Source organism: Drosophila novamexicana, unplaced genomic scaffold (assembly GCF_003285875.2).
Source record: "Drosophila novamexicana strain 15010-1031.04,08,12 unplaced genomic scaffold, DnovRS2.1 tig00000796-arrow-arrow-pilon, whole genome shotgun sequence".
Lineage (NCBI taxonomy): Eukaryota > Metazoa > Arthropoda > Insecta > Diptera > Drosophilidae > Drosophila > Drosophila novamexicana.
The window spans coordinates 40,090-67,187 of NW_020824824.1; the positions used below are offsets into that span (position 1 = coordinate 40,090).

General features: G+C 36.9%; 1 protein-coding gene across 1 annotated transcript in view; it reads right to left on the bottom strand.

The window, feature by feature from the left end:
• Positions 1-27,098, bottom strand: part of LOC115763962 — a gene marked incomplete at its 3' end in the record, with an annotated part of 84,698 nt that overhangs the window by 36,707 nt on the left and 20,893 nt on the right. The window contains exons 5-7 of the mRNA XM_030706760.1: positions 22,394-22,521; positions 22,175-22,339; positions 21,882-22,116 (exon numbers count right to left, since the gene is read on the bottom strand). Coding sequence (XP_030562620.1) covers positions 21,882-22,116; positions 22,175-22,339; positions 22,394-22,521 — 528 coding nt within the window. The remainder of the gene's footprint in view (positions 1-21,881; positions 22,117-22,174; positions 22,340-22,393; positions 22,522-27,098) is intronic.

A 27,098-nucleotide genomic window follows, 5' to 3' on the forward strand; every position in this document is an offset into this window, starting at 1 on the left:
AATATGATCTGTACGCCAAGTGGCCACTGAAATGTGTCACGAGGCGCATGGTCAGCATTCTGCCGACATCGCTGCCGGGAGTCCGTAGCCTGTTTATAATTGTATGCAAAAATTAGTTTTAAAAGAACCCTCGAACGGTCAAGCTGACCCTCGAATAATAAATGATAAAGAAATAATCTTCGTTATTATAATTTATATACTTTATGGGGTCGGAGATGCTTCCTTCTGCCTGTTACATACATTTGGATTTTGCACAAATACAATATACCCTTATACCCATTTTAATGGCTTCATGGTATAACAAAACCGTACGAATAAATGAGTACACTGTAGCATGTTACATGCAAATAAGCATATTCCCACCATATTGCAGTGTATACAATATGTGAGAGGTCATCTTAAAGTTAGAGTATCAAGCGCATTGTTTACATAATACAACTACCGCCAAGTGCCGTAATATGATCAGCCTCTTATATGTGGACTGGCCTGCAGCGTGAGATCTGCAGCGTAAGCACTATGAAGTTTTGACCGTTCGGTCCCAAGCGCATTCCAACGTATATGCCTTCTGCATGTACATATAACAATATATATACAAATACATATGGCGTGCTATGTACTCCCGTTCTGCCGCTGCTTTCAGTGACAGAACTCCAAACTATATTATGTACTTTAGGCTAAGTCCATCTTAAATAAAGAGAGACGATATCATTCTGAATCTGACAAACTACAAAACCACTACCGTTGTTATTCTTACATTAACAATGCAAAACAATTGAAAAATCAAATTGCCAGCGGACGAGTCAAAACTTGAATATCCCGTTCCACACCCATCTGATGACGATCTATTTGTGTTCGCCATCAGCTCAGAAGTTACAAACTGAGCTCGACTATCTGCAAAATGAAATTAAGCAGAGAAAACCAAACACCACTACTCACTCAAATAAAAGCTATAATAAACCAAACAACTAATAAAGTTACACCCATTGCCGCAACCAGCCTGCCAAAAGTAAAACGAATGTGCCCACAGGATTGCGAAGGCCCGCTCGAAAGCCCCTTCTGCGAATATACCTGTGCAAAGGCCAGCACCAGAACCGCCAGCGCAACTAGCTGTGCCATCGGGATAAGTGCGAGAGGCACACCGCCACTTGCGCCTACGAGGGAGCATCAGCGTGCCACATCCGGCGACGCCCAGCTGATGCAACGTATGAACAACAGATGCAGTTATATCCTTAATTACTTTTAATTATAAAATAAAAATTTTTGTAAAATTGAGCGGCAACACCTCCGCTCGATTAGCAGCATAGCCCATATAGCTATGCGAAACGCCAGGTAGTATTTTGTATTATTAGCAATATTAAAACTTTGAAACTAAAAACATTGGCATTTGAAACTAAAAACATTTAATGAATTTAAAAACATTATATGAATATATGAAAAACATTATGTGGCAAAACATTATATTATATTATATATAAATATATGTAAGAAATTTTAATTAAAATGGGTTCGAACGGTTCCAAGGTTGAAAAATCAGCCGCAAATGTTATAAATAATGTAAAAGTAATTGACCATAAAGAAAATTTGGAAAATATTACTATTTTTCTAATTATAATTACTACAGTATCTCTTGTATCACTAGCATAGAAGGTGCATGCAATGCATACAAAGAAAATTAAGAAACGCTATAGCAGTAGAGCAGACGGACTAGATAAGGTCTAAATATAAAAAAATATGGAATGGAGTATATTAGTGAAAAATATCAATGACTTCAAAGACCAATTTGAAAAGTCATATAAGTGCATCAATAAAGGCATGCCTATAAAGGTAGAAACACTAATATACCATGTACAAATATTGATAAAACAATGTAAGAATATAGTACATGCAGTAGATTCCATTAAAGCTAAAATAACAATAACATTAGACAGATATCATAAAAAATGTTGCAGAAGATTGATTTTTAGATAGGGAATATGTAAGACAAATTTCGTCTCCAGTCCCTGAATTTGATGGTAAAAAACTGGTCATTAAATCGTTTTTTAACAGCATAAGGCTTGTTGAACGAACAAAGGGCAACCAAGAGGATTTGGCTGTAGAAGTCATAAAATCAAAACTAATTGGCACAATACTATACAAATGCCAAGACGAGACTACGATCTATGGCATTATTAATAAATTAAAAAGTAGCGTCAAATGTGAATCCATTGACGTGATTAAGGCAAAGCTGTTAAACGCCCAACAAATAGGCAAAACAGAAGCTCAATATACAGCTGAAATCGATGACTTGCGTAAGCAACTCGTGGCAGCTAATATTGACGACCCGAATAATGCAATATCTGCAATGAACAAAAATTGTGAATATGAAAAATTTCGCATAATAATAGAAGCTGGAAACTTCAACACATTTAATGATGTAATGATTTAATACATTCATTGCAGCACTATGCCAGCACAGTATTATATCAGCGAGGCAGACATAATAGAGGCAATGACTATCGCAATTACCAAAGAGGTATAGGCAATGGCCGCGGTAATCATAACGCAAACTATACTAACAATAATGCCCGTGGTAATACCCGAGGAAGAAATAATTTCAACCGAGGTAACAACCAAAACAATAACAATGTCAACTATAATAGCAATAATTATGTTCGACTTACTCAGACTAACTCGGAAAACCAACAAAACTCTTAAGATGTTCACCAAGAAACACCAAAGTACACACAGTCAATCTAAACCTCAGTATCTTCATTAATATAAATAACGAAAAAATAGGCAAAGCATTAACCCTATTGCTAGATACTGGTGCATACAAGTTAACAACTAAACATATAAGATACATTCTCACAGTCATACATTGTTATTTCTAAGTACGCAACACACAATCATAAGTATTTGGTTGCCCTCAGCAACAAATACAACAACATTTTTTTTGCCCTCAGCAACAAAGTAGTACTCTTGTAAACAATGCTGACCCGCTGCCAAGAGTTCTGCGCACAGCAACTGAAAACGGACACCCGTGCTGCTTGCGCAAGAATGCTGAGTCGGCATGCCGACTCTAGCGTATGGCGTGATGCATTGGCTTCACAGGGCAAACTTAGGCTTGAACATTTCGGTAGCCTTCAGTCTCAATCTAGATCGCAACATTATAAGACGAGTGAATGATTAAACTCCGGCATTGCCGTCAATAAACATTATTTGAGTTATCAATCATAGTTGACCACGTCCAAGACGGGCAACTGGGAAAGTTCCCACAACCTAATCACATCGTTCCAATAGTCACCTGTTGGATTCATCACCACCTCACAAGGAGAAGAATCACCTGTTGATTTCATCATCACCTCACAAGGAGAAGAATCACCTGTTGATTTCATCACCACCTCACAAAGAAAAGAAGTCACCACCGTCCGACCAACCACACATCGTCGCCAGGCAACGAAGTTACGACGGAAGACTTAATTTACATATCACTATTAAAAGAACATGTTGATACATTTAAAAACATTAATTCAAACATATCAACTCAAATATCTGGAATCGGTGAAGGTTCAGTTATTTCTAAAGATTTAGCAATAGTAGAATTATCTACCGAAAAATATTTCATTCCACACGACTTCTTTAAAAAGACTTCTTTAAAAAGTATAATTGCCAATTAGATTTCACACAAACATGTGATTCTCTTATACTTCGGCCAAATAATTTAAATTATACAATAAAACAACCAATAACTCACACTTGTGATAATATGCCACAATACTTCCAGCTCGTTCTGAAATAGTCCGTCAAATCAATATTGTTTCGCCAGAAAACAATATTTTCATTCCAAATCAAGAAATTGATTAAGGAATATTAATTGAAAATACTATTTCCAAAAATCAATAAGCATTTGTCCGAATTTTAAGCATCTAGTATTTTGAGTGAGTAGAGAGTGAGTGTTATGGTTCATAAACGCGGTGGCTTAAAAAATAAAATAAATAAAAGAATAGCGCATCTAAGGTGGCTGCTATACACAAAAACGTCAACACCTGCATGGTCGACAGCTCGGAAGTTACAAACTGAGCTCGACTATCTGCAAAATGAAATTAAGCAGAGAAAACCAAACAACACTACCCACTCAAATATAAAAGCTATAATAAACCAAACAACTAATAAAGTTACACCCATTGCCGCAACCAGCCTGCCAAAAGTAAAACGAATGTGCCCACAGGATTGCGAAGGCCCGCTCGAAAGCCCCTTCTGCGAATATACCTGTGCAAAGGCCAGCACCAGAACCGCCAGCGCAACTAGCTGTGCCATCGGGATAAGTGCGAGAGGCACACCGCCACTTGCGCCTACGAGGGAGCATCAGCGTGCAACGGATGAACAACAGATGCAGTTATATCCTTAATTACTTTTAATTATAAAATAAAAATTTTTGTAAAATTGAGCGGCAACACCTCCGCTCGATTAGCAGCATAGCCCATATAGCTATGCGAAACGCCAGGTAGTATTTTGTATTATTAACAATATTAAAACTTTGAAACTAAAAACATTGGCATTTGAAACTAAAAACATTTAATGAATTTAAAAACATTATATGAATATATGAAAAACATTATGTGGCAAAACATTATATTATATTATATATAAATATATGTAAGAAATTTTAATTAAAATGGGTTCGAACGGTTCCAAGGTTGAAAAATCAGCCGCAAATGTTATAAATAATGTAAAAGTAATTGACCATAAAGAAAATTTAGGAAATATTACTATTTTGCTAATTATAATTACTACAGTATCTCTTGTATCACTAGCATTGAAGGTGTATGCAATGCATACAATGAAAAAGCAGACGGACTAGATAAGGTCTAAATCTAAAAAAAAAATATGGAATGGAGTATATTAGTGAAAAATATCAATGACTTCAAAGACCAATTTGACAAGTCATATAAGTGCATCAATAAAGGCATGCCTATAAAGGTAGAAACACTAATATACCATGTACAAATATTGATAAAACAATATAGTACATGCAGTAAATTCCATTAAAGATAAACTAACACAAGAACATGCCCAACAATTCCTTAAAGTCATACAATCTCTAAATACAAGATTGAAAAACATTGGCATTAGACAGAATATCATACTAAATGTTGCAGAAGATTTATTTTTACCAGCAAAGTTTGAACCAAACCAGCTGCAAGATCTGAATGAGTCGAAGCCAATTACCGATATAAATATCGATATCGACATTGACACACTGGACGATACAGAATCCAACATGTCAGACCAGGTAGCCTTAGATAGGGAATATGTAAGACAAATTTCATCTACAGTCCCTGAATTTGACGGTAAAAAACTGTCATTAAATCGTTTTTTAACAACAAAATATTTCTCATGCTTAGATTTAATGTTCGGTTTTCACCAAATAGAATTAGAAGAAAATTCTAGATATATAACGTATTTTTCAACGACCAATGGCTCCTATCGTTTTAAACTATTACTATATGGTCTAAAAATAGCGCCTAATTCTTTTCAAAGAATGATGACCACCGCTTTTTCCGGATCAGAACCTTCACAAGCTTTCTTGTACATGGACGACTTAATCGTCATCGGTTGTTCCGAAAACCACATGAAACTTAGCAAACGTTTTACTTGTGTAGGCAACACAACCTTAAATTACTTCCAGAAAAATGTTCATTTTTCATGCACGAAGTGACTTTTCTAGGTCATAAGGTTACTGATCAAGGTATTTTGCCAGATGACAAAAAATATGATGTAATTGAAAAATATCCAGTCCCTACGGACGCTGATAGCGCTAGAAGATTCACAGACGTTTTATAAAAAACTTTGCAGATTATTTACGTCACATAACAAGATTATGTAAAATGACTGTAAAGTTTGAGTGGTCCGATAAATGCCAAAAAGCTTTCGAATATTTAAAAAATACTCTTATGAAGCCAACTTTACTAAAATACCCAGATTTTAGAAAAGAATTTTGAATCATAACAGATGCCAGTAAACTAGCCTGCGGAACAGTTTTGATTCAAACGTATGGAGATAAACAATTGCTCGTAGCATATGCTTCTCGTTCATTTACAAAAGGAGAAAGCAATAAAAGTACAACCGAACAAGAGTTGGCAGCAATTCACTGCGCAATAACGCATTTACGACAATACATATATGGTCAGCATTTCACAATTAAAACAGACCATAGGCCATTGATATATCTATTTTCAATGGTAAATCCAAGTTCAAAATTAACGAGAATGACACTATATTTAGAAGAGTACGAGTTCACTGTAGAATACCTTAAGGGAAAAGATAATATTCTTGCAGATGCTTTATCAAGAATAACCATCAAATAATTAAAAAGTACTAATGCAAATGTCTTGTCAATAATGGAAAATTCGAATTTCTTAGACTCCCCTTCGGGCTACGCAACGCACCAGCTATTTTTCAAAGAACTTTGAATGACATATTAAGAGAACACATAGGTAAACGATGCTATGTTTATATAGACGACATCGTAATATTCGGAAAAACAAAAGAAGAATATTTTAACAATTTACGATTAGTTTTCGAGACGGGAGGAGTTAATACCAGACATTCAAAACAACAACACTTGGCTAACCAGCTTACCAACATTTGGTTCTTGCACGTGGCCATTCAACGTGCTGAGCAAAGCTGAAGACAGGTGTCGCGTATGCAACTTTAGGTGCATAGGAGGTCAACGCGTTCATGGGACAGCCAACCGTGGATTCGCTTATTTGGCATATCTTCCGCACATGCCAATGATTGTGGAATCAGCGGAACCAATAGAGTTCGTTGATTCCCAAGAAATGCGAACCCCTGCGATGTGCAGAATGGGGACATTTCAACATATGCAACAACACCAAGCTGGGGACGCCGACGCCGACAGCGACGCTCCATCGTTGGACTGAGGTTTCATTAGGGATTAATTAAGTGTAGCATGAGCAACGTATATAAGTTTACAGAGGCCAACGACACCATCTCCAGATGCTGATATAGCACTGGGCCGGATGTTCTTACGAGTTAACATGGGTCAGCAAATGCAATATAACACCAGCCACAGATGCTGAGATAACTCTGGGCCGGATGTTCCTGCACTTCGGCAGTACGGCGTATCGGTCTAGTGTTTTATAAACAATAATTAATTAATTAATTTTGTGTTTCCAAAATAATCAAATAATCAAAAATAAAGTCTATAACGAAAATCCGCGAGAACTTATTATTTAAATATTAATTGGCGAACAACGTTTATCGGACCATTTTCTTCTATAATTATTTTGGGTGCTGTGCAGTGTAAAGAATTAGTCTACCAGTACAAGACATTTCGCGCTGTGTAAAAGCAATACCCAACCTACCACTGCAAACAATAAAGATGTGCCTGACCTACATCAATTAACGTCAGCGGCACAAGCCCAATAAAAAGTCATTTGATACACCGAAGCCGCTGGAGCTCTTTGGGCAGCGACTTGTCAGCGAAGTAAACCAACACCCATAGACTTCGGCGAGGGATCATAAAAAAGCTTTCGCAACTGCAGCGGGAAGCAGTAGACGTAGAGCATACAACCATTCTGGGATCAAATAAAATGTAAGTTTGCCAACATTTGGCACAAACTTTTTTCAATCTGTGTGATTTATTTAAAATAAAATCAAAAAATACATAAGTGAGAAATATTTAAAATTGCAGTAATTGTGTTCTTAACTTACATTGAGTAACACAACTTGCGTCCATCAGCAATTTTCATTAAACTCTCCTCTGTCAGCATTCATTTAATTTACTATTGTTGGTTTGCCCTTGAAATTGTGTTGTTATTATTGACAGTATAGTCCATGAACAGCTCGTTTCTCAGGTACAGAGACCGCTCTGCGAGGGGATCTGAGTCAGACGACTCCACCACCTTAGATAAGGAAGCCGTCCCGCAAAAAATCTTTGACAACAGGTGTAAAATAGGAATGGAGCCTGAGTAGCTTAGGGCTTTGGTGCAGGCCGCAGTGGCCTCCGCCTTAGAAGCACAGAGCGCAGTATTGAAGCAAATAGATGCAGAACTGAGGGCTTCTTTAAACGCTCAAATACAAGAATTGGCAGGCAGAATATCTGCCAGTAGTATAGAAACACCGCCGGTCCAAGCATTTGAGCCGGTGGAAATCAGAAACGACGTCCAATGTAATGAACCATTGGACGCCGTTAAATGCTAACCAGAATTTACGGCGGTGCCAGAGACGTACGCCTCTTGGAGACAAGCTGCGATAGCGGTATATAAAATGTACAAGCCATACGACGGCAGCTCACGCCACTACCAGGCGGTCATTATTATTAAGACCAAATTAGAAGGGCACCTGACGGCGTTTTGGGTCAGTTTGGCACAGTAATGAATTTTGATGCCATAATAAACCGTCTCAATTTCACATAGAGGGATACGAGAGGCATTCACGTAATAGAGCAAGAGATGAGCACCCTAAGACAGGGCTCATTAACAATTTTACAATACTATGACGAGGTTGAGAAAAGGCTTACTCTTCTTACCAATAAGGTCAACATGTCCTACGAACCAAGCATGGCACAAGGGCTCTGTACGAAGTTCAGAGATGATGCGTTGCGTGTTTTTCTCTGAGGCCTAAAGCGAAGCCTGACGGATGTCAAGGCAAGGTCTAAGGACTTACCGACGGCCCTAGCTCTAGCGCAAGAGGTTGAGGCAAACCATGAGAGGCAAGAAGATAGGGAACAAAAAGTGACCCCGAGGCCACAGGTCCGTCAGCAAGATAGGGGTCAACAGCAGGGGGATCCGCAACCCAGCGGCTCCAAAAATCCTCACTTCACTAAACAACAGAAACAGCAACAAAGTCAATTTGAGCAACAGAGTGGCAGGTGGAACAAAGGTGGCGGGTCACGGGAACAAATGGACGTCGATCCATCTGTGTCAAAAATTCTACAACCATCGCAAACACCAGCCTACGTTAACTTTAGCGCTCCTCAAGCCTACAAAAGAACGGCCACGTCTGGGCGATTAAGCGGATTAAGCGGAAGATTCAGGTTCGTATTCTAGCTCTGCAGCAGCAGCAGAACAGCAAATTGCTGACGATAATGGTAGCGGGACCTCTCAATTTTTTAGGGGAAGCTCCCTGCTGCCCTACATCAGTAGGAGAGTAGCAGGGATCCAGATGAGATTTGTCATCGACACGGACGCTTCCAAGAATTATATCAGGCCACATAAAAACCTAAGGGTGTGTGCCCGGTAAATTCTTTCTTCTCTACCCATTCTATACACGGCACCACGAAGATCACTCATGAGTGACTTATATCTTTGTTCGGCAAAACTGCCACATTTTTCTTACTCCCAGACCTGTCCACATTTGATGGAATTGTGGGGCTCAACTTGCTCAGTCAAGCAGGAGTGTCGCTTTGTCTTTTCCTTTTGGCCAACTCAAATGTGGCGCAGAAACTGAACAAATCGAATTCCACAGGTGCGCGGAAGTTAACTTTACCAATGTTGACTGCTGTAAAAGATCCATTCCTAAAAATGCTACAAAGCAAACATAAGGCCTTCGCGGATCCGGAAGAAGCACTTCCCTATAACACATCAGTGGTGGCCACTATCAGGACTACTGATGAACGACAAGTTTATGTCCGACTGTACCCCTATCCCATGGGAGCAGCGGAATTCGTTAATAACGAGATCTAAAGCCTTCTGAAGAACGGTATCATTAAAAAATCTGTTACCCCCTACAACAACCTCATTTGGGTGGTGTAGAAGAAGGGGACGGACGAGTTTGGTAACAAGAATATGCGCCTCGTAATGGATTTTCGAAAACTTAACGAGAAAACCATCGCAGACAGATACCCTATGCCTAACAGTCCAATGATTTTGGGGAATCTTAGCAAAGCTAAATAATTTTCGACATTGGACCTAAAATCCGGCCATCACCAGATCACGCTAGCAGAGCGTGACCGTGAAAAAACAGCCTTTGCAGTTAACGAATTTTGCCGACTTCCCTTTGGGTTGAAGAATGCGGCCAGCATCTTCCAAAGAACTGTTGACGACGTACTGCGTGAGCAAATTGGCAAATCTTGCTATGTCTATGTTGGCGATGTCATCGTCTTCTCAAAAGACGAAAATTCTCATGTCCAACATGTAGAGTGGATGAAAAAAGCGTACCGGAACCAAAGAATATATTCAAGATGAAATCATTTTTAGGACTGGCCAGTTATAATAGGTGTTTCATCAAAGATTCTGCCTCAATAAAAAAACCCATTTCTGATCTTCTTAAGGGTGAGAATGGGTCAGTAAGCAACCATAGATCGCGAAACATCTCGGTAGAGTTCTCTGAGCTTCAGCGTCACGCATTCAAAAAGCTACGTAACATTTTGTCATCAGAAAACGCCATGCTCAGATACCCGGACTTTAAGATGCGCTATTGCGACAACAGTTCATCGCTCTTGACTAGCAAGAGCTTGTCAGGGGACAAGAGTGAAGTAAGAGTTACTGATCGCACAGCCCTTCTAGATGAACTCCTTGACTTGATTAATCCAAATGCAGTTAATGCCCTTTATTGCAACCTGCACACACTGGCACAGGTGCAGGATGGCTTAGTTCGCATGTTTCCAGGCCCAAACTCCTAGCACTACAAAAACCGAGTTGCAGATGTCGTCAACGTTGATGAGAGAAGAGAAATTCTCGTTGCCGAACATAATAGAGCGCACAGAGCAGCTCACTTTTTCTTGAGCTGCAAGTGTTATCAGAATACTATTTCCCTAAAATGGCGAAGTTGGCTAAGGAAAGTGCGGAATGCTGTATAATCTGCTCGGCAGCCAAATATGATAGGCACTCGAAAAGACACGAGCTCGGAGAAACTCCGATCCCGGAGACTCCTGGGAAATTTCTACACATTGATATTTTTTCCACGGAACAAACAATTTTTTTTGACCTGTGTTGATAAATTCTCTAAATTTGCAGTCGTACAACCAATTCAGTCGCGCACTATCGGGGCTGAAAAGCTCCATTACTGCAGCTCATGAATTTCTTTCCACGAGCCAGAACAATTTATTGCGACAACAAGCCTTCGATGAATTCTCAAACTATAAAGACATTGTTGTTAAATAACTACGGAGTCAATACTGTTAATGCGCCGCTGATACATAGCACCTCCAATGGCCAAGTCGAGCGCTTCCATAGCACTCTAGCCGAGCTTGCACGTTGCCTCAAGCTGGAGGGAAACATCAGTGACTCAGTCGAAGTCATAATGCTAGCCACGATTGAGTATAAGAAGACAATACATTCGGTCATCAACAAGAGACCTGTCTTCCGCAGGTTCGGGTTTCTGCTGTTTCTATTTTTGGCAAGTGCGGCAGCGCGTGTGACTAATTACTCACAAGTATATTTCCATTGTTGACGGCCAAGTTCTGGTCTGGGAGGAATTCAATTTTCGAAACAATTGAGCTATGTAAAATGTTTCCGCAGTCACACATGAGAAAGCTTCTAAGCGTAGATGCGTCCCACCTCAGAGATCTGTTAGAAGCTCTTGGCGCGCACCACAGGGTGGCAAGAAGTTTAGATTTATTGGGCACAGCCCTTAAAGTAGTTGCGGGAACACCTGACGCCAGTGACTTCGAGAAGATCAAATTCACTGAATTACAGTTGGTGAACTCAGGAACAAATCAATCAACTCACTACTAGTGTCAACACATTACTAAAAGCTGCAAAAAAGAATCAGATAGATTGCGGGCACTTATACGAAACTCTTTTAGCTCGGAACAGAATGTTGCTGATGGAAATGCAGAATTTGATGCTTGCTGTTACCCTTGCAAAAATTAATATCATAAGCCCAAATAAATTGGATCACGCAGATTTGAAATCTGTTTGGATCAATGAACACACAGGTACTTCAATAGCTGACCTTACGTCCGTTGCGTCCGTGAAAGTATTACAATCTATTAATGCCCTTCACTTTATCATTAAGTTACCGAAAATCAAAATGGCTTGCAGAAAGGTGATGCTGTATCCAGTTGCACATGAGAATGCTCTGCTACAAATCGACGACAACATTATAACTGAGTGCGGAGATCAAGTGCTTGCCCTTAAGAATTGCGCTTCCACGCCGGGAGGAAATTTTTGTCAACTTTCACCGACCAGAGAGCTGCATGCTGGTGGCTTGGCAAACTGCCAAATGCAGCCGAGTCACTTAGACCCGATCACACGGGTCGATGACGGAATTCTGATCATCAATAACCGGCCTGCTAAAGTTTGCACTGACAACGGTACTGAGACTTGATCTGATCAACGAAACGAAGAACTTGAATCGCAACAACGTCCACAGTAAGTTCCCCGGTATCGCGGAATTTCCCCTTCTGAACGTCACCGGCCACCAAGACGTGCTGAGTCTCCCTTACCTTCATCGCTTAAATGAACATTACCTGGAGATCATCAAGGAAAACAAGGACGAAATTGGAAGCGTCGACAGCGTGGTTATAGCCTTCTTGTTGGGTGCTGTGTATTGCATCATAATTTGCATCGGAGTCACCTACCGTCGGTTCACCAAAAACATGACTTCGGCCAAGGAGATTAAGAAGGTGTCCGTAGCGTAGGTGGTAGCGGCCGAGGGCGGCCTTTACTTAAAAGGGGAGCAGTTAACAGAGGCCAACGACACCAGCTCGATGCTGATATAGCACTAGGCCGGATGTTCTTACGAGTTAACAGGGGTCAGCAAAATGCAATATAACACCAGCCACAGATGCTGACATAGTTCTGGGCCGGATGTTCTTACAAGACGGCAGCGCACGAGTTGCGCCCCTGACGTCATTACCCCATTCACACCAATATAAAGTCGAGTTCAAACCAGTTGAGCTTGCAAGCCTTGTATCCGGTGGAGTGAAATCCAATTTAATGTAAACACAATTCAAATCTTAAAGATCGAAGTGTTATAAAATATTTTGACACATAAATACGACGCAACTTCTTTTGAAATAGATTCCATCATCCAGCTTCACTGATGGTGACCACTTTATGTAAACAATTCCTAATCGATCAGCCCACAGCCTCGCAGCACTTCTGCTAAAAGCTCATATTGTAAACAAATAACCATAAGTGGCTATGTCGCTCCGATGCATTAATGTAAACATAAAACAAAGCCTCAGTTGCTCTCTGCAGCTTCTCTGCTTGGCGCTCTCTATAAACAATAGTCCCAAATCGCCAACTGAGCCTTTGCACTCTTTTGTCTTAGAATTATAATCCAGTTATAAGAAAACCACAGATCTAACCAGTACGAATAAACGCAAAGTTAAAAGTTAAATTCGAGTGTTGTATTATTTCTTGGTATACATCTCAAACTTATATAATTGGCGCAGCCGTGTGAACAATAATAAAGTGTTTGACCAGAAAAATTTTAGCATCACTTATAACAAATAAAACAATATGGAAAATCAACGGGATATAACAACAATGCAGCAATGCATTCAAGCATTAACATCAGCAACAGCAGCAGAACAATACCAATCCAATAACGAAACAACGAAACAGCATTGAACGAGAAACCAGATGTGTTCACTGGAGAAGAGCGTACTCTACATGGCTTTATTGCATCGGTATGGAAACAGTGCCCAGACATTCAGCGTCATATCCAACACCAAAATTCAAGATCAGGCAAGAACAATTTTAAACATTAACTCACCAGAAGATTGGGATACATGCAAGATCAGACTAAGACATCATTACCGCCCCAGAACAGACCAGATGGGCTTCACCAGAAAAATTAATAATTTAAGGGTAATTACCATTCGAGATTTAGATTATAAGGTTCGTTAGATTGTTTAAGAAATTATAGATTTTTCAGTATTTGAAAATAATAATAGACTGGTGGACATATTAAGTGGCTTGTTAATACAACGAGTCAAGGAATTAGCATCCGGCCCTATGGCAATTTCATAAATGATCAAACAACATTATCTGACGTAAGACAAGAAATTGCAAAATTTATCGGACTAAATTATGGAAGTTTAAATCAAACACTATTACTTAAACGAAACACTGACAACAACTATTCTAACCAAGGACAGAATCAAAATCAAAATATTCAAAATCAAAATGATCAAAACCAGAACTCTGGACGTAACAACAAAAATAACAGACGAACCAATAATAATAACTCGAACAATAAGAATCAGAATTATGAACAAAATCAGGGAAATCAAAGCCAAAATGTAAGAAATAATTAAAATTATAATCAAAATTACAATGAAAACTATAACTATAATCAAAATCAGAATTACAGCCAAAATCGACAAAGTCAGAATACTAGACAGCAGCAAAATTATAACCAAAACCAAAATTTTCAACAAAATAATCAGCAAGCACCAATAGAAGCAATGAGTGTTGACAACCTAAATAAGGAAAATCCAGAAAGTTCAAGCATTGTAGATGAACCAACATTTTTTAACAATTAGCCTCGGATGAAAATAAAATTTTTATTAAAGGGACTATTGAGGGAAACATATATAATCCTAATTGACACGGGATCAACTATTAGTATTCTTAACACAGATAGTGTGCATACATCTAAATATACAATAATTGAAAAATATTCTAAAATTATTCATACAATAAACTGTGAACTAAAAACTAATAATTATTTAGTAAAAACTAAAGTACCAAGTGAGTTTAAATATGCAGAAAATGCACGATCAATATGGGTAGCATTGCCCCTAGAAAAATCTTATGATTTTCTATTGGGTATGGATTTTATCCAAAGAAATATTGAAAGTATTGATTTTAAAAACAAGATAATTAAACGTTTTAATGGGTTTGAAATTCCATTCCTATCGAAACAACCAATTGATGTTTGTGTTATGAAAATAAGTGAAATTGAAGACCTCAATGTAGATGAATTAAACAAAGAAGAAACTGAAATCGTTAAACGTTTAACAAATAAATACAGAAATTTATACTTTAAAGATAAGATATATTGACTTATACAAATACAGTAGTTCACAGTATTAGAACAACTACAGATCAATTAATTTACTCAAAAATTTATAGATATTCTCCCAAATATGAAGAAGTTCGGAAACAAATTATTGACATGGAAAGAAGTGGTATAATCAGGAAAGATAAAAGCAGATACAGTTCTCCTATTGGTGTGATCCTAAAAAAATTGATCAATCAGGAGTACAAAAATTTCGAATATATAAATCAGCTTACCGTTCCTGATAAGTATCCATTACCTATCATGGACGCAATATTAGACAAGTTGGGGAAATCTCAGTATTTCAGCACTTTAGATTTAGCAAAAAGATATCATCAGATTTTAATGGATGAACAAGACATAGAAAAGTCAGCTTTCGTTACACCAATGGGCTTAAACGAGTATGTAAGAATGCCTTTTGAATTAAAAAATGCACCAGCAACGTTTCAAGATTAATGAACGAATCATTATAAGAGAAAACTATGAAGAACAACAAGAAGGACCAACAACAAATTATAAGCGAGTCAGACACAAGGACGAACCCTACTTCAGATTTACCAAATTACAAAATGTTCACCCATGTAATATAAAAAGGCCATTACAGCTTGAAACTAACCCAAAAGCAAATAGCAATGCACAGTAAAATATATACTATATACTATATTATACTATAACTATACTATAACAACATTGACTTTGATAGACGCAAGATTGCATATTATGCCAATTCAGGAAAACGCATCCTGCGTTTTGTTTCAGTGCATATATATCCAACAGTGCAAATATATTCAACATTGAAACAATTATTATTTTACATATTATAAACATTGATGAAATCACTAATATAGTTAATAAAGTTGAAAACAATATCAAACATATACATATCGCAGATAAAAAATTACTATTAGATGAAATAGATACAATAAAAGCAAAAATTAGATCGAAAAGTCCCAACAATAGAATGAAACGAGGGCTCATAAACACAGCAGGAACAGTATATAAATGGCTTTTCGGACTCATGGACGAAGAGGACAGAACGGATATTTCAGAACATTTGAGTATTATAGACACCAACAATCTCAATTTAATTAAAAATATGAATCAACAAATTTATATAAATTCACACTTTAACCATACCATTCATATCTTAGCGGACACAATAATGCACGACAGACTCATTATAAATGACACTATGGAAAATAAAATGAAAATATAAATATCGTAATGAAATTGTTATCCAATGACCAGATACAGAAATTAAAAAATATTGAATACAAAATAAATGTTATTCAGGAAAATAAAGCTTCAGCTAAAAATAACATTTTTATGCCAGGAATATTGTCAACAGATAAAATAAATAAATTTAACAATGATTTTTACAAGTTAAAATTAATAAGAATGGGTGTATGAAGTTATAAGAATTAAATTAAATTACCAAAAACATATATACAAACTAATATTATGTTATTGATACCCATACTTAATACTGAATTTATACAAATCGACCAAGAAAATACATTTGTAGTAGAAATAGAAAACATAACATACGACTATAAACAAAACTCAATATTTAAAGAATTAAAATCAAGTAAAAGCTGTACTATTTATAACAATTGCAATTTCATAATTAATAATATCGTAAGTTTGGAAGAAATAGACGATGAATCAATAATTGTAAAAAATGCAAAAAACTTAAAATTACATCAAAATTGTGACAACAGAAACATTGTACTAAATGGAAATAGCTTGATTCAGTCTGTAAACTGTGAAATTAAATTATTAGCGGAAACATTTTCTAACGAAAAAATTGAATACTATGACCGTTTTTACTATCCAACTAAATTACTTAATCAAACTTATAAAAACACAATAAATTTTGATTATTTGTCGATAAAAAATTTTAAAAATTGAAAAGAAATAACAGAGCTAAAATACGAAAACAGAGTAACATATGGGTTATTCACTATATTTTTTATTAATCTTTGAAGCTGTAATCATTTTAATATATTTATACTTAAAGAAAAAAATACTAAAATTAACATTAAAAGAATTCAGAAGAATTCATATTCTAACAGGGGAAGAGTTACGCCCTTGACGTCATTACCCCATTCACACCAATGTAATTGAGCTTGCAAGCCTTGTATCCGCTGGACTGAAATCCAATTTAATGTAAACACAATCCAGCAATTGTAACATTTGACAATTGTACGGTCATAATCAACGGCTTATCATACAATGATACTGTAATGGAGTTTAAACAAAGGACAGAACTGACCATAGAGTCGTTCAAACAAATGAACATAAACAACACGTTCGAAGATATAAATTTGCAAAAACTCCATCTAGCCGAAACGACCGAATCTACTACAATATCTGCAGTATGCATCTTAACACTCAAAAGAAGAAACATCATCTTCACCCCGGCGGATCCTCCACCGATGTGCGTTCCGGCCATTCCATCGATTAGGCCATCCCTTCATTGCAGGGGAGGAGCAGTTACCGAATATACCATACAGGGTATATATGGTTCGGTTCCAGACGCCAAGCCGCCGAGAAACGGCGGCGGCAGCACAGCATTGTGACACTATGTTGCAATGCTGATCCAGCACTTTAACAGGATGTTGGTTGCAACAGTTCTCGTGAAGACACTTGAACTGCTGCAACGGTAATTTGTCAGATACATGTTGCTAGCTTTTAAGAAACCCATCGTATACATTTAGGTTTACTGAAGCTCGAATAATAAATAGATATTCAGTTCAGTTTGGAACACTCAAAGAAAACGTTGCAGTGTTTATTGAATTATTTAATTTACATCAAATCAACATATATATATATACATATATCACCTGATCGCCTTGACGATACTGGTAACTCGCTCATAGCAAAGCTATATCTGCTTTTGAACATCTTAAATCACATTTAATTGCCAAAATTAAACTAACCCGAACAGATTATACAAAAAGATTCGTTCTCACTATAGACGCTCACGTCATCGCCATAGGCGGCGCCCTTTCACCGGAAAACAAACCAATCAGCTTTGTTTCAAAACCCCTAAATAAAACAGAAATTACGCCTTAAATTAAAGGGAACTATACGCCATATCTTGGGTGTTAAAAAACATTAGAAGTATCCTATATGGCGTTTCCGCAAGAAATCCTAACTCAAAAATAAAAAGATAGCATGCTTTCATAGAGGAATTTTCCCCTAAAATATATTACAAACGAGGATCAACCAACGTCGTCGCCGACTCCTTATCAAGGGTACTGATTAATCACATTCTAATGAAGATAATCACGGTTCTAAAAAAGAAAATTTGTTCGATAATGAAACTATTCATTCAGCCTACAGTAGCTATAAAAACGTACTTGAAGAAACTAAGAAATCATTGAACCAATTTAAACAACAATTACTTATTTTCAAAAACAAAATCATAGCTCACAACTTAATAACCATACTTAAAAAATATTTTATACCAAACCTAACTACAGGAATAGCCAGTTCTGCTCTTTAATTCAAAAAAACGCTTCACTAAACATTTAAGGTTTGGAGTTTTTAATGATTTAGTTGTGCGTTGGTCACCGTTCCGTCGGTCTGGACAAACTCTGTTAGGTATACAATAAATAAATCATAAGCAGATAATTACATGTATTTGAGATTGTGTTGGTTTTTGTTTTATGGTTTCCGGCCGAACATCAAAATAGTGGACGCTCCTAGAAAAAGATATCTGCAAAAAATCGTGGGAAAAGTACAGCGTTCTGCCGAGCTACTAATTTTGGATCTGCAAACCACACGCTATGATGCCCTGAATACCATGCTTCATATCCTTAAGATTGACCTAATGACGGGACGGGGAAACATTTGAATACTCGCAGCTATGATCACTCTAGCATACTTAAGGCAATCCCATCTTTTCCCAGGCTACAGCCTACTCTAGAACATCTTGCCACCCTTTTGAAAACTCGTATTTTCTACGGGGAGGAATAAAATCTTGATTGCTCAGAGTCGGATCTATACGGACAGATCTAAGATAGGCGATCGCGTGGGAGACGTAGAACCATAAAACTTCTTCGGAATGTCTAACCACTATTTTTCAAGCGGAGGTAACTGCAAAACAAGAATCACTGTCCGTTATTACTCAACTTATAGCAAACGCAAAAAGTATCTGCATTTACTCTGACAGCCAAGCAACTATCAAGCATTGTCTTATTCAATATCTGCGACAAATCTCTTCAGGCAATGGCCAAGCTAGTTGCATTTTACGGGTCCAAGGTTAGAGGGATACAGATAGCATTTGCCGACCGGACGAACCTGCAAGGCTGGGATCTACCGATCCCTTCCCAGCAAAATGGAGAAGCTAGGTGTACCAATAGCCAGTTGCTAGTTCCTCATTGAAAAACAATTCGCGTTTACGGCTACTCACAGGAAGCAAGCCTTTGATGCTTGCAAAATCGCCTAATAATAAACCACAAGACTAGAATTCGTTCTCTTGGCACCTATTTCTTTTTGATCTTTCAAATCTCACCAAGTGAAGACCCAATAGGATGTACCTCAGGATGTAGCTAACTGCCCATTGTTCTTTTGTTTTTTCTGGAAATCGAAAGCTGGTAAAAAAAATTGAAAATCTTAGCGTGCAATAATGTAAGGTAACCCTTGAAGCGGTAAAAATAAATAAAGAAATCAATATTTAATAATGTTAATGTACCTAAATTCTATCCTGAATGAGAATTTTTGTTAAAGAGAACAATAATGATTAACCAGTTAAACAATGCAATCCATTTTACAATACAACTACAAAAACAATGTGCAAATTTGTTCTCTTACAAGATTTTTTGAAAATTTTCAATGAATAATACATAAGTAATATACGTTTGCAAATTTAATTAGTGCAGTGAACAATTTTTTTTTAAAACACATAAAACCGATAAGACGGCTTCAGCATTATCTATTCACGAAATATATGGCTATCTATATATTTTTAGTTGGCGTAGAAAACCCCCTTTTTAAACTTTTAACGAGCTCATCAGAAGCCCATAAAATATGAAGAGTACTAAAGTAATTCTCAACCTTGTAGAAATACATTAAAGAATTACTAGTGATCAATTGCTAACCAAAACTGTAATGATACTATTGTAAATAATCTTTAGGATTGGATATTAGGATTGCAATTTCTTACCTACTGTTAAAAATTGAACTAATTTACATCCCATACATAAACTACAGCTGGTTCTACTTCCAGAAAACGATACACTTTGTTCGGTTGTGTAGCATTCCACGAAACTTCTTTATGGAACCAAGGAAAAAAATCAACAACAAAGAAGTCCAGCAATTGCAACAAAACCACACTGCCAACCAAAGAGAAGAAGCATAAAATATACTCGGATCGTCCACGGCCAAGTTTACCAAAGTCCCGCAAACGTAAATTCGCCAAGTGCATTTTAATACCCTCCACACTTTAAAAAGGGTACACCTTTTTGTGTAAATATGTAAAACAAGCAGAAAAAACAATCACCAGCAACATAAAGTATACAAATTATAACTCAGCATCAATAACTGAATCGTTAAAATATGAAAGACATGCAATTTTGAACATAGGTTATCTTAGTCTTTACATTTAACTGGTTCCCATATTAAGCAATCAATAAAAATTAAAATAGAATCGAGCATTGATTCTGTATGTGATCTCAGATAATCTCGTTTCCACGAAATAGAAAAAAAGGACTAAAGTAAAAGCCTTGCTGCATTTCATTAAGATCGGACGATTAACTGCGAGCTTAATTACGAATTACGAATCTCAGCAGCAGCATAATTTTCTCTTCAAGCGGTGTGTGTGCGGACAAGAGCACTTTTTCTTGTTTATCTTACGGCTTGAGGTAGGAAGTTCACTCCAATCCATTTCTGACGTGACTTAATCCAGCTCATTATAAATCAGGCTGACCCTTAGTAAAACCCCATCTCACCTAATCAAAAGTGAGACCTCTCTCTTGAAGCAAAACTGAATGCTGGAGCAACTGTGGATTTAATTTTTTTCGGTCAAGAACTCATTAATAACAAATAACGGCTGCTCTATGAATAAGCCTCTGGAATGCCGATAGCATTTCTCAGCGGAAATATGAACTCTTAAACACACCATAATGATATATTGAAAAAACCCAAATATTACAAGTACGAGTGCCATAGTTATTTTTTTTACTAATAAACTGCTAACAACAAAGTTACTCCCTCTGTCGATTTCGAACTCGCAACCAAATTCTAAGGAGAAAACTACTTGTCATAGCCTTATACCTTGCAGCCATGATAAATTGAGTTGTTATGGAAAATAATGCACTCGCAATTGCAATTCTATTCATAGTGTGTTTTCGCTTGCTGTCAAGTGGTTTGCCAAAACATCTTTTTTAATAACTTATTTGTATTCTTAATGTTTCTTAATTGTTGCTAAATGAAATTTAAAATTTTCGTACATGCGCAAAAGGGCAAGTGCATTCAAATTGTTGCTTAAATTAATTAGTAACTCCAATTAATTTCCTCATGTAAACAGCATTGTAATGGCGATTGTATTGTTTTCTGTGCTGTGGATGTGCTACTATTAAAATTTGTTGTGTTTTAACGAAAAAAATTGTTAGTGTAGCCTTTTTTAAATTAATATTTAAAAAAAAATCAAGAACTTGAAAACCGAACCAAGCATTTATCGCTTTACTTTAATGGGCGACCGCACACAAAAATTGTATTAAAATGCTTTCATATGTATGGCTTTGTCCAGTCAAGCAACATGAGAAGAAATAAATTGATACGATAATGTTGAAACCTACTACGAACAAAATAAATTCTGCTGAGCTATATTTCTGTAAGTGTTAAATTAATTGTAAATTTAAGATTTTATAAATATTAAACTTAGGTTCTGTGCGGAAAAGTAGGAAGCTTACTTTTTTTAGATTTTTCGCACTCTTTTGGACGCCTGCGCCGTGTATGAATAGTATCACGTCTCATAGAATGGGGTCTATTAACGCCATGAAGCTTGAAGTATAACCCACAAGCGTTGCAAACCATTTCTCCTCTTACGCTCCGTCTCCAAATTGTTGTTGTCAGTGTGCCACAATTAGAACAAGACATATCCTTTTGAGAAGTAGATAGAGCAGCAGTGCTGCTACATTTTATGCTCTGGAAAATTTGTTATACCTAAATTGGTATATACTTTAGAATAGATGTATGCAAATACCTTCTTATCTTTAATTCCTTCTGTAATTGGATTGGACATATTTTCTGGATGAAGACGAGTATCGGTGTCTGTAATATCTGGAGATTCCTTGCAATCAGTTTTAGTAGGAAAACTCTGCTTTCTTCTACATATTTTGACAACATTCGGTTGCGATTCAGGCATATCCTATCCAATAAAACGTAACTTAAATCAAAATTTTTTATTCAGGATTTTTTTTACCTTTAAAAGTGGTATGGGTTCTTCAGGTACTTTTGTCAATGCAATGGTTGACGGCACAGGAAATCCGTAAGTGTGACTCATCATATTCCGTAAAAGCTGTGTTGCGCGACTCTCATCTTTATTTTTAGCTAAAACAATAAATTATTAGATTTATATTAGGAAATTTCTTTTTATTTTTGTAATTTTAAATATTTAAGTTTGCTGTAAGAGCAGCAAGTCGATAGGTTAACAAGTAAGAGGTTTTAGTCGGGAGCTCCCGACTAGGCGATACCCTGAACCCTCTTCTTTACAAAAATTTTCCAAAAAACAGGATTTAGATATTGATTTTTACCGATTACTTGGAAACGGGGCAAGTTATCGAATATCGGAAACAAACTCGAATTGCGCAGACACTAGGAGCACCTAAGACCAGGCCTCTAGCTCTTATAGGCTCTGAGATCCTTGCGTTCATACATACGGACAGACGGACGTACGGACGGGCGGACAGACAGACATGGCTAGATCGACTCAGTTATTAATGCTGATCAAGAATATATGTACTTTATGGGGTCGGAGATGCTTCATCCTGCCTGTTACATATATTTACATTTTGCACAAATACAATATACGCTTTTTACCCATTTTAAATGGGTTCAGGGTATAAAAATGAGCTAGATATGGAAGATCTTTCGGATCTTTTTCACATTTATTTCTTAATTTAATCACTTTTACTACTATCCAAACATTACAAGTCAATTTGTGTTGCGAATAAGTAACCGACTATTAGCTCTAAGTGTGAGCTACATTTGATTGTTAGTAGAAGAGGGTTCAGGGTATCCCCTAGTCGGAAACATACATATGGACGGACGGACAGGCAGACGGACATAGCTAGATCAACTCTGTTATTGATGCCGATCAAGAATATATATACTTTATGGGGTCGGACATGCTTCCTTACATACATTTGCACAAATACCCAAAAATGCGTACAATTTGTGGGTATAAAAAGCTAACAAATCTGAAATAATATATTCGTCATATTCGCGAATTATGCAGTTATTTGAAAAGGAAGCAAAGTTAATTCATGTTTTTCCGTCGTTCTCTCCGTCTGTCCGTCTATGTGATCACGTAGATCTTGAAACCAAAAAAAGCTATACATTTGAATCGAAGTTATTATATAGGCAGAAAGAGTTTTTTTTATCACAACTCAAAAGATTCGATACATAAATATTGGTGTGTTTATGTATAGCATGCACGGATTACGAATATTTTAACTTATTGGATGTTACCTCCTCCACTTCCCTCAATATTAAATCTAGGAATTTTTAAAACTAGTCATTCGCTGTAAAACTATTTAATTTCCTAAACATAGCATATACAATGTTTTATTTAAATTTAAACGTAAACTAAGAATTTATATATGTTGTAACGGGCTGGTATTGGGCGAATCATTTGCTAATCAGCTGTTAATAATCTTAGCTATTTACTCATCACTGAATGTTCTCAAGGCCTAATGGTGAAATAAAGAAAGATAATTGCATAAAAAAGGTTATTACTATCTCAGAAATGGTAAATAACCTGGCAATGGGAGATATAAACATAAAGTATCTGTCAGTGACCGCATCAATAAATGACAGTTTTAGGTCTCTCTACAGCAGGCTCCAGATCCAATTAAGTGGTGCTTCTAAATGCAGTAAATGAACGAAACTCACAATAAGAGGGAACCGACCGAAAGTTAGGCATCGCAAAGATATATTATGCAGATGCAGGGGAAAGAAATTCTTTAACGAATTTGTAAAAAAAAACATGAGCCACTTGCAAGGCGTCAGTGATAATCAACAGATGGAAACGAGTAAGAGGTTCTAGTCGGGAGCTCCCGACTAGGGGATACTAAGAACCATCTTCTTCCAACATCAAATGCATATATATATTCTATTTTAGAAGCTATATGTAAAGTTTGGCGACTCAAGCTCTTATTATTTACCAAAATTGCCCAAAAAGCAGGATATCGATATCGATTTTTATCGGAAACAAACTCGATCTGCGCAGGCACTAGGAGCACCAACATCTAAAATTTCAAGTCTCTAGCTCTTATAGGTGCTGAGATCGTTGCGTTCATACATACGGACAGACGGGCAGAGAGACAGACGGAAATTGCTTGATCTACTCGGCTATTGGTGCTGGTTAAGAATATATATACTCTATGGGGTCGGAGATGCTTCCTTCTGCCTGTTACATACAATTGGATTTTGCACGTCATTTGGGTGATTTAACGCAATTTGAGACGAAGTCCAAAAATACACTTCGAAAACATAGTAGATGTGCTTTGTGGTCTTAAGACACACGGATGCGGAATAAAGAAGTGTGGATTATTTGGAATCTGATTATCTATTTCAGACATGTGACCTAGCGTTAAGTATTCATCCATGGATTCCAAGTACATACGCCTTATCTCGAAATAGACGCCTTTCTTACCAAGCTGAGTGGGATCTGATTTAAATAAGATCTTACTGGTCGATTTGTAAATCGACCTGACAGAAATATTTCTAAAGTGTCCAGAAAGTGAATCTCACATAATTACTGTTTAACTGTTCGAACATTTTTCGCTAACATATACACGGCTTGCCCTGCAAAGTTTTGTGTTTAAAATTTTAAATATTCATTTTTGGCCAGTTTCCGTCCATTCACAATTTAATTTTTCCGCTAATAACTTAACTCCACGTTTATTTGAAAATATATTTCACGTTCATCAAATATAGAACCCAACGTTGAAATAAACACATTACGTCGATGTTATTCTTGTGTATCTTAAACCGAAAAAAGAATTGTCGTTCATTAGACCCAATGACCCTTACTTAAGTTACAAGAGCAGTGGACATCGCAAAGAGCTTATTTAAAAAATTTTAACAAAATCTCTGAAAATAAATTCAAAGCCGATTAGATGTTAAACAGAAAAGTCGCATGCAATAATTTTCAGCTAAATTTCTACAGTTGTCGGTAGATTTTCTAAAATCGCTGAAATACGTTTTCATTTAGTTTTTTTTTTAGTTTTTATAAATTTTTAAGCGCATTAATTACCAACGAAACAAATCTATAATCAATTTTAACAAAGTTCTTTGAAAATGATTTTGAAGACGAAGATGAAATTTCTAAAATCGCTGAAACACATTAACTTCTTATGAAGGGTTTTGAAAGACGGTCGGGCTTTGGGCTTCCTCCACTTAATCTATGAACCGCATATTTCATCGAAGAGGCCTGCATTTTGCAAAAAATCTCAAACTAAAATCAAAAAATTCAATTAATGCTTCAAGATAATGATTTTCTGATAAGGGTTACAGGCCACTTAATGGCAAGCTACACGCGGCGTGTACCCCGTTTCCAGTTCGGAAATTAGCATAGTTTATGGAAACTGCATCTATAACAATTGAAGGTTTAGGTGCTCCGCAGATGCTTGGTGAGCTGCTGAAGGAGATACTTTGTGCGAAACGCGAGGGAATATCGCTCTGGATAAATAACCAACTCGCCATTCCCACACTACAGCCCGGATGGAAAAAAGGGTCCGGGAGAACGACAACAGCGACCAAATAGTAGAGGCACCGCCTGGAGCTAGAGTATCCAAAGCGTGATTCAAGGCATCTGCCTCTCAAAACTCTGTCTCAAAAAAGCAGACTAAACTCACAGCAAAAGGGGCCAAACTATATGTTTTCTAGCATACAAATCCGAAGAGTAGATTGATTTTGTTCATTAATATTCAGCTTGAATTTTATTTTTATTTTTATTATGTGTTCTTCGGAACAACCAATGACTCCTAAGTCATTCTTTTATGGAAAAGCTTGAGACTATTCAAAACCTGAAAATGAAATTGTTGGTAATCGCGCAAAACCCTGCATCCATTGCATGATGAAAAATACGTAATATTTCGAGAATCCCCATCAACGCATCAATAGCCCAGTCGATCTAGCCATGTCCGTCTGTCTGTCTGTCTGTCAGTCTGCCTGTCCGTCCGTCCGTCTGTCCGTATGTATGAACGCAAGGATAACCTATAAAAGCTGGAGACTTGAAATTTTAGCTGTAGGTCTTCCAAGTGCCGACAATCGATAACTTATTACATTTTCAAGCAATCGATAAAAGTCGATATCGACATCCTGTTTTTAGATCAAATTGGATAAATAATAAGAGGTAGAGACACCAAACACGATATGTTTCTTCTAGAATATTATATATATGTATCAAGTATCCTTCATTTATAGAGAGCTATAAATTAAGTTAATAGCCCAACTTGTATTACCAACCAAATTCAGCAACAATTTCAATGCAATTGACTTTATACAATTTACTTTTTGAGAATACACAAATATTCTATGGTACAATAAGATATACTGTAGAAAATTTCAATCGGTTAAGAAACACGTGTTTAAGGCACCAGCGCAAATTCGAAAAATATCTGTTTGCATGCACACACACACATTCATGCTCGTCTGATTCGTATTCATCAACAGCATTATAGTTGCGATTGTATTGTTCTCTGTGCTAATATTTTAATTGGTTTTTTCTCACGAAGACTCAATTATTGGTGTGGCTGTTGAGTAGAGGCGGTGGCAATTGGTGGTGTTGTCTGTCGCGAGTTCGAGACCTACCGGGGAAACTATTTATTTAATTTTTTTGTGGCTGGTGTGGCTGTTGAGTAGAGACGGCGGTAGTGCGGTTAGTTGCGAGTTCGAACCCT